The sequence below is a fragment of the Cibotium barometz genome, chromosome 18, assembly GCF_041138505.1.
Source record: "Cibotium barometz isolate CiBa-2024 chromosome 18, ASM4113850v1, whole genome shotgun sequence".
In the NCBI taxonomy this organism is placed as follows: Eukaryota; Viridiplantae; Streptophyta; class Polypodiopsida; order Cyatheales; family Cibotiaceae; genus Cibotium; species Cibotium barometz.
The window spans coordinates 19,651,473-19,668,290 of NC_141063.1; the positions used below are offsets into that span (position 1 = coordinate 19,651,473).

The 16,818-nt window shown below is 40.8% G+C and overlaps 2 protein-coding genes across 2 annotated transcripts in view; both read left to right on the forward strand.

Moving 5' to 3' along the window:
* LOC147629040 (uncharacterized) overlaps positions 1-8,507 on the forward strand; it is a 31,363-nt gene extending 22,856 nt beyond the window's left edge. Inside the window, exon 3 of the mRNA XM_086812255.1 lies at positions 7,638-8,507. Within this exon, the coding sequence (XP_086668381.1) occupies positions 7,638-7,790 (153 nt within the window). The 3' untranslated portion in view covers positions 7,791-8,507. The remainder of the gene's footprint in view (positions 1-7,637) is intronic.
* Positions 8,508-11,646: 3,139 nt separating this feature from the next.
* Positions 11,647-14,104, forward strand: LOC147629041 (chitinase 2-like). The gene is made up of 3 exons (XM_086812856.1): positions 11,647-11,659; positions 13,501-13,955; positions 14,006-14,104. The coding sequence occupies exons 1-3, from the start codon at positions 11,647-11,649 to the stop codon at positions 14,102-14,104; spliced, it is 567 nt and encodes a 188-aa protein (XP_086668982.1).
* The last annotated feature ends 2,714 nt before the right edge of the window (positions 14,105-16,818 follow it).

Consider the following 16,818-nt stretch of genomic DNA (forward strand, 5'->3'; position numbering starts at 1 on the left):
TGCAAGTACAACTCCTGGCACGTATCCCGAGGTGGTACAGACGGGTACAGTGCTGATTTTCAGATCTGTATTTTCAAGGACAGCATAAGAGTGAACATCAGGAGGAGGGTACAGGCAAGTACAAGCACATGTGTGAAGCAGGGTTGTGGAAACAAGTGCCTGCAAGTACAGATTGGTACCGTTGCTTCCTCCAGTGCTGTTTCACGAGCTGAATTTGGTAAGCTCCGTTTCTGTTCATCTATCTCTCTTTCTACTGCTTGATGTTTGTTGCAGATATGTGTTATCTGGCCCCTTGTGAGAGGAGGGGTATGGCAGATTGACAAGGGTCGAGACAGAGTTTGGACAGCATATGTATGTATGAGCTGAGATGATGTATCATGCACTTGAGTTATGCCAGATGTATGCTCATGGCTGCCCTGCTTAGTGGTCTTGGCTGATCAAAGGGAGGCACAGTGTGTTATTGTGGAACACAGATCTGTGTGCATGGATCCTCTGTGCTAGGAGATTTTGTGGGCTGTCAGATTGGACATACAAGTGTAAACTCTTGGCTGATTCTTGTTGTACTCAGCCATTCATATTATTTTAATTGAATAAAGAAATACCGGAAGGGGCGCCAAGCTTTGGGGCCAACAGGTGTCGCTGTGTTTTGCAGTACATCACCTTGTGCTGGGCCTTCTCCTGGGCTTAAATTGGTTAGTTCAACGGTTGATCCACAACTTTCTACGGGGTGGAAGCGATGAGAGGCTTGCCTAAGCCAAGGTGGCTTGGAGAATGATCATTCAATTGCGATGTAGAGGGGGCTTGGGCATCATGGACTCCTCCATTCAAAGCCACGCTCTCTTTGGCAAGTTGATTGTTTGAGGCCTTCTTCTGGGTGGTGAGCCTTGGAAGGACTTCCTCCTCACTAGGATCCTTGCCTGCAGCCCAATTCTAGGATGTCCTTAGCCTCAGAGCACAGGGTGGATTTTCACGGAGATGCGAGCTCGTGGCTTTAGCCCAGCCTTTTAGGGTAGATTTGCAGCCAATCCCTTGCGTACACAAGATTAGTAGTCAGCTCGGGTAGCCTTCGAGGAGCATTTCGACAGGCTCCGATTTGGAACCCCTTGGTCAATCTGCCTAGTGTTCACATGTGTGGGGCTCACCCGCATGTAACGTGGGGAGATTTGAGCACAGGTATCGCTACTACATAGTAGTTACGGGGTTGTTTGAAACAGGTTTCCTGAAAGTTTCAAACGCGTTTCGTGAAACCAGCCCAAAGTTTCCTACCTAACTAGTGTTAGCACCATGCACTTGCTCCATTAGCCTCTCCCTCCCTTAGTTCATCGCGCATCGGGTCAGCTCCCGTCTTCACCCGTGTGTCTTGATCTCCAGTAGGAGTACAGTTCTACATCTTTCTTCACCTCACCTAGCGTCTAGGGAGAAGTGGGCAACCCTTGGGTACTTACTTGCAGCCTTTCCGCTATAAATTCAGGAGGAGGATTCCATGGCTTCTACACCGACTGTCATCTCTTCATCCATTCCTCAACTTCCCAAGGAATCTGTCTTAGATGGAACCAATTATCTTGATTGGGCACTACAGATGAACTCTCTCCTTCGATCTCATCGGCTATGGGGTATTGTTTCTGGTATTAATGCCTCTCCAGATGCTACTTCTCCTCAAGCTGAGATTGATGCGTGGGCTAACAAAGATGCAAGGACTCATGCCTTTATCTTCTTCAACATAAAACCCTCAATTTCTCATCAATTTGACGACAATGATGAGGAAAATGCAGAAGAATTGTGGGATACCATTAAGAGGAGGCATCATCGTGAAAACTCTGCTCAGAAAGTAGGCTTGGAGAATTAGCTCTCCAACTTGAAGATTGTCGATAGTGCTGACATCATGGATTCTGTTACGGAGTCCATAACCATTTAGAAGTAGTTGGTCTCTTTGGGGAGCCAAAGCTACCGACGAGGATTTTGTCAATTGACTCTTCGCTAAATTGCTGGAGACTTTCTCTACTTTTTGTGATACTTTATGACTTCTTCCTTCTACTCCTAATCTACATACCATTGTTGTCATGCTTCAGGATAGGGCCATGAGAAAGAAGACTAGCCAAGGTTCCTCCGAGACCCTTCTTGAAGGTAAGGGCAAAAGCAAATGGCAGCCCAAGGTTTCCACAAGCAACAAAGGTCACCACAAAGTTGTCAACAATCCCTCTCATAAGAGCTTACTTGCATTATTGTGGTCTCAAAGGTCACATTTGGCCTGATTGTCGCAAGAAGAAGAGAGAAGGTGGTTCTGCTCCTAAGAAACCCCCCAATCAAACCTCTTCATCCACCAACCAAACTCAAAAATCCTCTTCCACCACGGAGACTGTCTTCATTGGTATTGAGGAGCTTCCCTCTGACTCTTCTATTCCTTCCACCTCACGTCTTATGGATTGGGTGGTTGATGGTGGGTTTACTACTGTCATGACTCCTGACTGGACCATTCTTCATGATATTCATCCTAGCTCTTCAGACGTTGTCCATTGGTGATGCTTCCAACTTGGAGGTGTCTTCAGTTGGTAATGTGCGGCTTAACTCTTCCCCGGGCCAACCTTCTATTATTCGGGATGTGCTTCATGTTCCCAAGCTCTCTAGCAATCTCCTCTTAGTTTTTTGGATTGCAGAGAAAGGATATGGTGTCTACTTCGACAGTTCTATCCTTGAGATCATCGACACCAACACCTTGCAGATTGTTGCCACAGGTAGATGATATGCACAGGTATAAGAGTGCCCACTTTACAAAACTTCTCCTTATGAACAAGAATCCCCAAATATGCAAAACACAGAGACTTTGTATTTGACAAAAAGTGTATGAGAAAGAAAACCTCCAAAAAATGTGTGTACCTTTGTGAACAAAATACCAATGTGAGTCAAGCTTCTTCATCCCTCTTCTCGTTAAACGCACAAGGTTGAGTTGGAGCTGGAGCTGAGTATAAGCTGGAGGAGCAACTGTGGGCGAGGCACTGGCGGCAATTGCAGAGGCGAACAATGGACGAAGACGGTTTTAGAGCTGGTTGAGCGGAGGCGGGACTGGGCGTAGGCGGCATGCGAGGTTGGGCACGGGTGGTGCGCGTGCACTGGGCTGTAGCGTTGTCCCTAAGGTTGGCGGATGTAGGCTGACCACCAGTGGTAGTGGTTGGCCGCTCACTAGTGCTCCCCCTGGCCGACGGTGAATGGTTCTGGAGCGGTGGCGCACAGCTTTGAACGGTAGCGATGGGCTCTAAAGTGGCGGTGGGACTTGCATGTGTTCGTCCACGGGTTGCAGTAGCACAGGCTCTGATATCAAATGTTGACTAATGCCTAGAGAGAGAGATGATAATCAACAAGATAATTAGCACAAGCTCAAAGGTCAAAGGGATTGAGGGAGTACTAGAGTAGTTGAAAGCATAAATTCATTATACAAGTCGGTCCTTTTTAATAAAGTTGAACAACGCAGAAGTAAAACTAAAGCACTTGTTGACAAGATCACCTTTATTATAGCATGAGGCTTTTTCAATGGCAATAGCTAGTAGAGATTATTACAATTGTGCTAGGATTGAATGAATCAAGTGATTATGAGGAGGCCTCTTTTATAGTGATGCAAGGAGCTGGCTGACTGCTCTACGACCTACAAATACAGTGAAAAGTGTATAAAATCCCAATAAATAGGCAAGGTTCCCACACACTGAGATGCACAATATTCTAACACCCCCTTTGCAGCTCATAGTGTGCAAGAGTTTGAAGAAGATAAGATGATGAAGATGCAACCATGGACCCTCGAGTACTGCAGATATCGGAATCACCTTGAAGAGAGTGCTTGCGAACCTGTTTCCTCGAAACACAACGCCACCACAAACAACAAAGAAATTTGCTTGGCTCCGAATTCCCACACCAATGTGTAGTGAACTCCAAGAATAAAATGATGAGCTTCCGGACACACCGCACCCATTATTTACCAATAGTGGGTTGTGAACACATCACGTCCTAAAAACCTCAAACAATGGACTCGGAACAGATCCTATCCATAGTCTCTCTTGTCCACAAGCCTCCTCTGGTTGGAAGCACATGGGGGGAACTTCATGTATACTAGAGAAGAACACCATCTTGGTCTTCGTGAGCTAGAAGCGCCCTGAGAGTCCTAGATGAGTTACTAGAGGTATTTGTATCATTGTCTTGTGTTGTGTGTTTGTTCTTCTTCTAAGATGAAGACTTGCTCTTCGTCTTGTCCTTCTTCTTGGACAAACAATCCTTAGACAAATATTGTCTCTTCCCACACGAGAAGCAACGACTCGAACCTTTCTTTTGTACTGAAGTAAGTGCCTAATCTAATCTGTTTAGAGACACCTTGATCTTACCCTGAGAAACAAGGATGGACTCTTCTTCCAAGAGAAGGGAGCTGAGGTCATCAAAACCCAGTTGAGTGGTTTTTACCTAGCACCTCAAAGTCCAAGAAACCACATTATACTCTCGGGGAAGGATAAGTGCAGCCAACTCAGTAGGGGACAAAGTAGCATCCATGGCCAGTAATTGGTCATGTATAACCTTGGCCTTCATAAGGAACGACTGCATAGAACTACCAATAGGAAATAATAGACCGTAGAGTTGCCCTTGCAAAGTAACTGTCCGCAGTGATGAATCTCGAGCATAGAGATCCTCCAATTTGAACCATACGTAATGTACACTGGTAAGAGTTTGCACGGCCGGTGAGACCTTTGTAATAGTCTACACACGCATGGAGTGCGCCTTCGAATCACGATCCTCCCAGTCTTGTAATTCCGCAAGGAATTCATCCTCCTGAACCTGGATCCAATGCCTTGAGTGCTGAGGACACTCCGGCTTCTTCTCACTGCCGTGAACAATCTCCCACAAACCCTTTTGGATGAACTAGATCAGCATATTCAGCTTCCAACGGGCATAGTTGGTTTCGTCCAACTTCTCCTCGTTTGTACAGGGGGGAGCCATATCCTCAGCAATAGCAAACCTCTGCAAGCAAGCCACCAATCTCCAAAACTTCTCCAACAAACTCCAACGCCACGGAAGGAAAGGACTGATAAGCCCCCTCTGAGAAGTGAGGTAGCATGGGACTGGACTGTAGCAAACAAGCCCACAAATCTTGCTAGAAAGCACCCACGAAGTAGGTAGAACCGCCAAAGTAGAGGCAGGCTGTAAATGTTACTTGTTGGGGGGCGATCCACACTCCAAGAAGACCACCAACTGCTGACCAGGGCTGAAAACACAGCCCACACACCACCAGCAACCAAAAACGCGGATGAAGAAGATGGTGAAAGGAGAGAAAAATGCAGCCACCTTCAAAAACACAGCTGCTATGCTGAAAACACAGCCACAGATATGAATACACACCCACCTGGATGGAAACACAGCAGTAAAATGCAGCCACCAGTAGATGAAGAAAACGTAGGCTTTCTCTTCCAGTATAAATGCCAACGTCAGCAGATGAGGGAACAAGATGATGCCAGCACCGAAGCGAGTGATACCATAATAAAGTTGCACAATGCGGAAGCAAAACGAAGGGGAGAGAGCACTTGTTGACATGATCACCTTTATTATCGCATGAGGCTTTTACAATGACAATAGCCAGCAAAGTGTTACAATTGTGCTAGGATTGGATGAATCAAGTGATTATGAGGAGGCCCCTTTTATAGTTATGCAAGGAGCTTGCCGATTGCTCCACGACCTACAAATAAAGGGAAAAGTGTGTAAAATCCCAATAAATAGGCAAGGTCCCCACGCACTGAGATGCACAATATTCTAACACTTTTTATAGGAAAGACCTCATTACATATTCTAAAGCATATGCTAGATATGATGCTACCACATGCTAAACATGATGCCACCACATATGCCTTTTAACAGAAGAGACTTATACATACTAGCGGTTGTTCACACACATTGGAACCGCTTTATTTAAGACTTACATTCAGTGCTAGTTTACTCAACCACCTAGCACTTATTAATCACTATTAATATTTAACATTAGAAACCCAGTGAGATTGTCTCCACAAGCAATGGTTCCATGTTGGCAAGGGGGCATAGAGAGCTGGTGGGTAGGCAATCTCCCCAAATCATGGATTATAGGTAAATAAAAAGCTTGGTTGAACTGATAGATTAAAGATTAAATAATTGGGTTTATCTTGGATAAGGGAGCTGACCCAGCTTAGATACAAGGGCCAAAGAATGGCAACTAAAATCAAAGAACCATTCAGTTTTCCCTTTGCCTCGTCAACAAGAAACGAGAATAGAGGTAGTTCAAAGGACCTTAAATGACCCTTGTATTATTGAGATTTGCACATTATAATCCATGGCACGATTTTACTTCAATATTATTTAGTACACCAACAATGTGAGTTGTTTTCTTATTGCTATGCATGGCTATAGTCCAATGAACTTCAATCAGTTCCATCAAAATATGTGGTGACTGATTACACACTAGCCAGGCTGTGGATGATGCATGAGATGTTGTTCATGATGTGGCATCAATTCAGGTTCTTAAGGGCCAAATGGCTTGCAATTATGAGCCAGCAGAGAAGGGTTGACTATAGAGCACTAGAGAAGTTCTTTGAGAAGATGTGAAGCGGTCTGACAATAGGCATGGGAAGCTCAAATGAGTGGACACTGTAGTAGTAGCTCCCAGAAGGTGATATTGTCCCGAGCTTAAGAGCTCCACCTAGAGACAAATGTAGCGGCAAAAAATTCAATTACAGACGGGAGTACAAATTCCATTCTCGAGACATGGACTGAAACTTTGTAGAAGGGGATTTTTTAATCAACAGATGGATTTTTACATGAAAGAGACCATTAGCTCATAAGTGGGCTGGTGCTTGCCCGACCAATGAAGGCTGATGTGAGGTGGCATTAGTAGGATGGATTAGTCATGTGCTGTTCGCCTCCAAGTACATGGAGGATGATTAGTGATTGTGTGTACACATTTAATTCTCTCTGGTGTGCTTAAAAAAAGGTTGGCCTAAAAAACCATTATTAATATTGTTAGCTTTATTGATTGATTCTAAGTAAAAACCAAGTTCATCTTGTTTTATATAAAGCACATGGCACTCTCAGTCTTGTTATTTTGATATTCAGCTGGATAGTTTGCTGGCAACTGAATTCATAGCCGTGGTTGCTTTTGAGCAAATTTTGGGTTAAGACTTGGTTTGAGAAATTAAGAACCGCGCCCCCCTCCCCCCCCCTCCCCGGGTGCCCCCGGTGCAAAAAGAAAACTTCGGGCAGTCCTCTCCCAGGAGCAGCTCTTCCTCCCCCAGTAGATACCCAGGGAGGGAGGATCCAGGCCTTGGTGAAGCTCTAGCTGTACACTTGGGTAGTGGGCTCTGACAGTCTAGTACAGCGAGGTATGTGCAAGGAGCTTGAATTGCTGTTGATCTAGCCTCAAGTGAAGCGGTTCTCTCATAGGAGCTATTGATTCGGTGAGCTCTCTTACCAAGGTCTTTCCACGACAGGTAAAAAGTGCACTCCAGTTTTTTGTAATATGATGAGTGAGATGTTCTGGTACCATGTTGAAAATGCCTTTCCATGTATCTGTGTGAAACGAGTATTGAAGCATTGTCAAGGATGTATGCATCAGCGAAAGGACTGACAAGTTTACCTTGGTTCAGGCGAGATCACAAGAAGCAAGCATTTTCCGGTTGTCAGAAGAGTTGTCATGGCAAGAAGCTGCCTTCTTTGATCTGCAAGGACAGCATCTTGCTGAGCTAGGCATTGAGCTACCTGGTGTTGGCAGAGAGTTATCCAGTTCTGAAGTTTTGTAACGAGTGGTACAGATGACCTTGCAAGCAGGACCTAGAGCTTTTCTTTGTTTCAGTCAATAATGAGGCTGCTATTTTAAAGTAGCACTATACTGAGCAAGGTTAGTTACAGAATGAGGTGCACCCGCCAGTGGGCGGCCATCCAGGCTGCTGGTGCCCGTCCAACTCCCCACCCGTCCCATGGGCAGGGAGATTTATGTAACCAGGCTAATTGAGATTACTCCCACCCATTACCGTGCATTGTTTCCCCACCCCATTGTGTTACTGGTGGTGGGTTCTTGCCTGAGTAGTCATCTCACTTTCCACCCTACCCAAGTGGTTGTGAGCTCAAATATATGCAAGTGATCATAGCAATTAAAAAAAAAAGTTTAAACGTATTTTTTTCTTCCCATCTGTGTTATACAATGTATGGAAATATCTTCTTTGTTTTTTAAATTCATTCCTCAACGCATTATTTTCTTTGTATAATTTGAAGGCGGCTAGCCGATAATTATCCTCCGGGTAATTCTAAGGTGGCTGTTCTCGTGAGACAATCACTGTTTATAATAATCCCTTATCATCATTTGGAGTCAGAGACAATATATGATGAGACTGGGACCTCAAAATCATAATCAAGGAGGGTAACTTTAAAGATCTTGTGAAGAATTTGACCCATGAACTCTTGTGCATTACCCTCGTGGCAGAGACTCAAAATCATGATCAAGCAGGGTAACTTTAAAGATCTTTTGAAGAATTTGACCCATGAACTCTTGTGGATTACCCTCGTGGCAGAGACTCAAAATCAAAATCAAGCAGGGTAACTTTAAAGATCTTGTGAAGAATTTGATCCATGACCTCTTGTAGACTACACTTGCTTTTGCCTATCATTTGCTTTTGAATACCCATTTTTGAATCAATAAAGTCTCCTGTTTCGATTTAAAAAATAAATAAAATAGAAAAAGAAAATGAAATCATTCTTTTTTGGGAAAAAAGTCACTTATTTTTTTGAAGTGTTGAACTTATCCAAAGCCTATGATTATTTATTATACTGAATATCTACTTTGGAAAGTGTTAATATTGTCCTTTGTTACGATTCACTGTTAGCATGATCTTGCTTGTGTATAAGCATGGTTATTTTTCATGTATAATTGAAACTCTCGAGCTTAGCCGTATAAAAATTGGCAATTGGGTCAAGGCTTTGTGGAGCAATCCTGAAGTTTGTGATGAAATTTGGTTGAGGTGATTTTACTTCTTTCAGAAATACGTTGAGGGGTAATGCAAAATATAAGAATTAACCAGTCATTTATTTCATGTTTTAACCACTCCATTTAACTGCTAACTATCTGCATTCAATTATCATGATTTCATCACTCCATTCAACTATCAACAATTATCATGGTTATATTCACTTCATTCAGTTGTCATGTTTTCATCTATCCGTTCAACTAGCGACCATCATTTTCATGGTTTTAATCACTCCATTCAACTATTATGTGCTTTTTAGTCCTTTTTTAAGCAGATGGAAAATTTAACGAAGGTGTATATGAAATATTTGCTCGACATATTGGACGTGCAAAGTTCTACTTTGGTACTTTATATCCTAGAGATAAAGTATTGAAGGCATATTCCAATTCATCACCCTTAAAGGAATTGCAATGAATCAGCAAGGTTTAATTTTCAACAAATTTACCTTTGAGAAAGTATTACTCGACATTTGTGAGTATATTTTAGTTGGTTGTACATGTACATCATTTCCACTTAACCATGGCGTTCTCTTATCATATTATCATATGAAATATGGTTGAGGTATTGATTCTTTTGTTGGATGGAAACTAGATAGAAATAACTAAGGTTGTTGGTCATTGAAAATGTAATTAAGTTTAAAAGATGAGGAGTTGCGTGCTATTATTGTTGATGTGGAAGAGAAACCACTAGGTTGAGAAAGAGGGAAAAGAATGTCATAAGAGAGGAAAGAGCTGCATTACTACATTATATTAAACGTCAGATGGAGCTTAGGGATGCTACAAATCCTAAGCTTGTGTGGGATAACTTCAAGGAGATGTTTAAGACAAACCTAAAGCCAAGAAAGATTAATTTCCGAGGGCATTAAGAGGTCAAATGAGTTAATAGTGTAAATTTTCAATTGTAGAAGGATATTATTGATCATGCAACTTTGGGAGAGAAATTGAGTATTACTCTATAGTGGAGATTTTTAAAGCTTCCATTGATTTTATGGAGAAGTTTCCAAAGTATCAATAGTTAAAGAACCTCATCATTGAAGAGGAGTCCTTACAAGATTCATCACTTTCTAAAGGCAAATATTAACAACAAGCTTTAGTCATGAATGGGAGAGCTAGGGGATATGATATAAGTCATAGTCATTATTCCAAGAAAGGGTAAGCCCAAATACTCAGTCAAATACTTCATCAAATGTTTAAATAAATCAACATCCTTCAACACATCATAAATAGTTTATAGTGAAGCTAAAGAGTAGAGGGGTAGTCTCCAAGAGGAAGATAAGGACGTCAACTATTAAAGAAAACTTGGAAGCTACAACCTCGTCATTGGGTGACAAAATGTAAAGCCAAATAACAATAAAAGCATGGTCAAAGATCCATTATATGTAATCTATAGATTTAAGGAAAATAAAGGGTCAAAGCATTAGATTTTTTGAGTATACATGAGGCCAGTGATATGTCACTTGTAAGTGGTTTATAGCAACAATATTACTTGTCATGGTGAACAATACTTTACCATAGAGAAACTTCTAGAATATTCAAGAGTACAAACAAATAATGACACTTCACATCCAACTGGAGAGATTGAACACGTTTAAATCAATCTATTATAAGTTTTTCAATAACACATAGGTAAAGTTTTACATGTTCATGGGATTACCAAGAATTTAATTTTTGTTGGACAAATTGTTGAGCAAAATATACAAGTTTTTGCAAATCCCCAAGAATGCTTTGTGAAATACATGAATATCAAAACTATTGGGAATGGAATCAAGATGAGTATAATATTTGAAGCTTTAGCAAAACAAAGTATCCTTTGCAACGTGCATTTAAATATGTGGGGAACTTTCTAGAATATAACTTTGGATGGGGTTGAATATTTCTTAAATTTTGTTGATGAATATACAAAGAAGATGTCGATCTTGTTGTTAAAGCAAACATTCAAAGCCCTTCAATGTTTTAGGGAATTCAAATCCTTGGTTATAAATCAAACTAGTTAAAGAATCAAGATACTCACGACAAATAGAGGAGGTGAGATGGAGTCTTGTTTATTGCAAAACATGTAGTCACCAGTGTACCGACTATTCAAGCTAGTATTGGCAACAAAACATGATTTTTTAAATAATCCATCTAACTTTTCAAAGGTTGCAATAGAAAGCTCAAAGATTTCAAAACCTTCAACATCTACTGATTATTTACTAGTATCAAACTATGCAAAAGATGTTGCATATTGAAGACACAAATGTGAGGAGGTCTCAAAGGCGAATCAATGACCTATTGTAGTAATTATGGCTTAGGTATATTTCTTAAATGAACAATGTAACTACAAGGTGGAACTAATATTGAAGATGCATGTAGAAGTTTTCATTGGATGCAAGCATGAAAGAAGATCATGATGCCTTGTTACTTGGAAATTGGTACCCAAACCTCATGACAAGGCTATTCGTGGATACAAATGGATATATAAAGCAAATTTGAATGAACACACAAAATATTATTGCATATATTTTTACTTAGCCAAATTTCTAGACAAATTTAAAAAACTTGGATTGATATCTTGCATATCCCATTTGATGTGAGATCTCCCTCAAAGAAGAGACTGAGTGGGTGATGCAGAAGCTACATTATTGGAAGCTGTCTACATGGCCATTGCATGTACGTCTGTGAGAATAGTGCAGTCTATAATCATGGCATATGTAATGTCAAATTCATTTTGAATTTAATCGAGGGTTTTAAAAATGTAATTTCGAAGGTCACTCTTTGAGACTATTTTTTACTATACAATAACAATAAAAAAATCAGCTCCAACTTGCATCAACTTGTGTCCATGAACCCTTCACCATATGTATATTGATCATACAAATTACTTGACTTGAAACTCAATCAATAGGGGGTTTCACCAGCTCACAACCTTGGTTAGTCAATTTTGATAGGCGGGGGGCTACAAATAAGCCCATGTCTCACTAATCATAAGGAATGGTTAACATTATTATTTTTTTGGTAAAATGTAAAGGATTAAATTAGCTCTATCTATGCAAAAAATATCAGTAAGTGTAGCATTAGGGTTCATGAGATGTTGCAGCTACAATCAACAACAATTAAGATAGAGGGTTAAGCAACATCTATTTAAATTGTGGGGTAATCCCTTTGATTAGTAAATGAGTTTTAAAGGTTTATCACGAGTGATTAAGGTCTATTTTGAAGTTCTTTTTTAGGCCTATAATGTTCAAAAACATACTATGTTCACTGGATTGCTATAGTAAAGCCATATAATCTCTTTTATAGTTACCATGTTATCTGATTGTCCCCTTATATATCATAGTTAGAGTTCCATATTTGTGATCTTCTTTGTGTAAGAGCTTGATTGTCCTTAGCTTTCATGTTATTTTTATTTCTTTTCAAGTCTTGCATTAGTTCATAACACCATGTTTTTTTTGTAGTATGTGCAACTTTTTTTTTTTGCCCTATCATGGAACCTCGAGGGTTGCATTAGAAGTGAATTTTTATGCAAGGTAGTCAAGTTCTAAGATGTAATGTTGTATTTTACGAAATTATGAGTGAGATTTGATCAAAGTTATGATAATGAATAATTGGGGTAAATAGAAGGTGCACATTGATTGGGGACAATCCTCTTTTGTAATGGAGGGAGATAGATGGAACTTGTTATGTAAACCATTGAATGCTAGCACAAGTAATGGGTAGGGATTGGGGGGTGGGGGGTCAGGAAGGGTTTGTCTAGTTGTAAAAGGATCTTGATGTAAAGTGGATTTTGCAGTAATATATATAAAATTATTGGTCCAAAAAGGACATTGAGTAAGGATGAGGTAGGGGTTGAAGTTATGGTACACATGAGTAGAAAGGCATGCAAACATTCATGCCTTTAAAAGCATGCGAGAACTGTAAGAAAAGGGACATCATGGAAAGAGAATAATTCCTAGGTGTGCTTCATGGGATAGAAAAAGGAAAACATTTTGCGTTACCCTAGGTGTCAAGCTTCATGAGAATAATTCCTAGGTGTCAAGCTTCGTGGGATAGAAAAAGGAAAATATTTTGCGTTACCCTTTTTGGAGCGTATTGGATTCCTTCTCATGCATCTCTCGGGGCTCTATGCATGTCATATCCCAAGTTGCATGCCTTTGTATAGGAACGAGAAGCTACTGCTCTCATGTTTATCAAAAAAATATAGCTCGATATTTTTTATTATTATAAAAATGCGAGTGTCGACCACCATAGACAAAAAAAAAAAAAAGTTAAATGTCAATTTGTTTTGTTCATTTAAAATGCCTAAATAAAGTAATTGCTTATTTTACTAATTCTTTACTGTGGCATTACAATATGTATGTTTCATATTTTATGCGTTAATAATTACTTATTGTACAAAATCTTTTCTAATTGTTTACTCTTTCATTATAATATATATATGTTTCGTATTATTATATGATGATAATAATATCAGATACTAAGATAATATATTGCTTACAAGTAGTGCTAACGAGCATTCTACAACGACGCCGACCAGCCCCTCTTCTGGTACGAGCCGGCGGACCGGCAGCGATGGCTCGACAACGCCTTCGCCTCCATCTCGGCCCTCCTGCAGCTCTACCACCTCGACATCGACTACGAGAACTTCCACTTCCCCAACAGCTTTGGCTCCACCATGGGCGAGCTCATCTTGAGGTTGAAATCCGAGAATGTCATCAGCATCGCGCCCTTCCATAACGTGATCCAGCCTTACATCGACCTGTTCAAGGCGCACAACGAGTCCATCGACTACGTGAACTATCAGTTCTACGCGCCCAATGCCGCCGCTTACCTGGCCGCGTACCAGGATCGGGCGGAGGTGTTCGGCTACGAGAAGATGCTCCTGAGCTATGATGTGGCGGGGCGCGGCGTTGTAGGCCAGGCGTGGTGGGATACGCTGGCGTTGATCCACTCTCACAATCCAAGCATGGCTGAGGATAAAAAGCCCGCCCCGCCCCGCCCCGCCCCGCTTGTCTGTAGTGGGGGCTCATGATCTGGAGCGCCGACGACTCGCTTCCGCTCCAGTTTTCTTACGAGATTCAGTCCCCGGCCCTCCTTGCGAACGGCACGCTGTCTTGAGAACCAACACATGCAAATTTCCCCTCCAATGCTAGAAAATAATTACTTATTTTTTCTTGGGTGATGAATAAATAATCTTTATCCTTCGGTGATTAATCATGACTTCTTTATTCTTGGGTGCTCCCAATCCCAATCTCAAGCTTAAACTCAATCTCAATCTCAAGAAACCAAATTAATCAAGTGTAAACTAGTAAATGACCCTCCGTTCACCTCTTTTTTTGAAAGTTCCCTCTTCTCCCCAAAACCTATGCCAAAGCTCTTTCTTCCTCTCCCCTTAACCTGCCACTTGTAATTCTTCCTCTGCCAAGCCTTTAATTCTTCCTCTCTACATGTAAGGCATATGGGAATAGTGAAAATATGAAGAATAGATATAGAGAGCAAGGGTTTTGTACCTTGAAAAATTCAAAGTGAGTCTAAAAAATGCCCAAAAACTATGGTATGACCTTTTCTACTACCATTAGCCATGTTTTATCTTCCATAATGCCTTTTTATAGCCTTGCTAATTTCTCGCTGATCTTTGATTTCATTAACCTGCCACGTGTAATTCTTCCTCTCTACACCAAGCCTTTAATTCTTCCTCTCTACATGTAAGGCATATGGGAATAGTGAAAATATGAAGAAAGCAAGGGTTTTGTATCTTGAAAAATTCAAAGTCTAAAACTTGCCCAAAAACTCTGGTATCACCTTCTCTAATACCATTAGTTGTGTTTTACCTTCCATAATGCCTCTTTATAGCCTTGCTGATCCTAAGATTTGTTTGGGTGTAGAGAATGGAACAAAAAATAGAATGTTATAGCTTGTCTTATTTGTCTAGTGTAGAGAATGGAACAAAAAATAGAATGTTATGGCTTGTCTTATTCTACCTAGTCCATAGTCCAAACATGGCAAATTACTCAACAAAAATACGCCCATATTAGACAAGCATGGATGAAATAAATGCACTAAGTCACCGAGCTTACTAAATTAAAAGTCTCTCAAATGGCCAACAAGATATAGAAGAGTTGTTATTCCAAAATGCGACGAAGCAGTGCTTGAAAATACATATTTTTCAACCAATCAAAATAAGGCATTTAAAAAACCCCTTACACTTACATACTTTTATGAATAAAATGATGCCTTTTTTCAAAACTAGTTTAAACAACCCCTCCTGTAAATGTAATTCTGTAACTTTTTTGAATTAATATATCCCTCTTGATGAACTCACGTATGTCAAGCTTAACATGAGCTGACACTCACAAGGTGCCTGCATGACTGTTCGACATTCATATCACTGACGGGTTTGGTAGCTGCAACAACTGACATATTGTTGCAACCGACATATCTTTCGCGAGAGATTCTATAGCTGGACTACACGGACTAGTCCATGTCTACCCACTCTTCTTAGCATGTTCACATTATGGACCACTTGTATATACTCTATATTATGTGTGTTAGTCACTTTATCTTCTTTATAGACCTCTTTTGTTGTGTGAAGAAGAAGAAGAAGAATTTTCAGCGTCTCACCTTGTGTGTTCTCTTCTAGGGTTTGTGTGAGTGTGTGTGTGTGCTTGCAAAGAGCTCAAGCTCTCTTCTACCCTACATTTTTTCATGGTATCAGAGCCTGGTTCATGCTAAGGGCTGAGCGGCAAGCAAGAGAAGCATAGGAAGTGATACGAGGGTAAGAGCTTCATCTACTCTTCCCCATTTGTGTTGGTTACTACACCCTTGTCGGAAGCTCTTCGGGAGGCATCGGCAAAACGAACTCCGATTTAGGAGATCTCTCCGCGGGAGTAGAGCTACATGGCAACTATATTGTCCGTCTAGACCACCGTTGTTTGGGTGCATCTGGACCACCGTTTTTTAGTTCGCAGACATTCACAGGCACTGCAGATAAGTTTTGATTCTCTAAAGAACTATGTTTTTGGAATTGTAGGAAGGGCGATTGGTTGTGCAGACACTATGTGTGCTGCAAAGAGGTCTCAAAGTTGCCATTGGGTGTATGTATGCAAATTGAGATCACTAGTTGTGACAGTTTGGGTGCAATATAGTACCGCTGCTGCTGCAGAGAATACAACAGTTTGTGTAGGTCAAACAAGAGTGCTAATTTTGGTAAATTTGTGTTGCAGAAAAGATGTCGAATGAGGGAATAAACCAGATTGTTGCAGAGAATTTTGACAAGAACAACTTCCATGCTTGGAGGTTTAGATTGACAAATTTTCTAATGGGAAAAGGTTACTGGGACTACATTGAAGGTGAACATGACGAGGCACCGAAAATATCGGAGATTAATCCAACTGTTGCTGCAGATGTGAAAGAGTTCAAGGATTGGAATCAAGCAGCAAGGAAAGTCATGTATTGGCTTTCTATTAGTATACATGACACCATGATTGGGCATATACAAGATGCCAAGTCACCTAAGGAGGCATGAGACACCTCGGTGAAGCTGTACGAAACTAACACCAAGGCACCAAAGATTCAATTGAAGAATGAGCTTCATACTGTGGAGAAGAAGTGTGGAGAAGAAGAATACGTCTATGAATGATTATGCCTTGAAGATCAAGGGCATTGTGGAATTCCTTTGCAGCATCAATTGGTGTTTCTATTGATGATGATAAGGTAGAAGTGTGTCTACGTGGTCTCGGGCCACAATACAAGGCATTCAAGACATCTATTCAAGATCGGGAGAATATTCCCAACTTCACAGATTTGGTGTCAATGCTGATCATTGAAGAGAA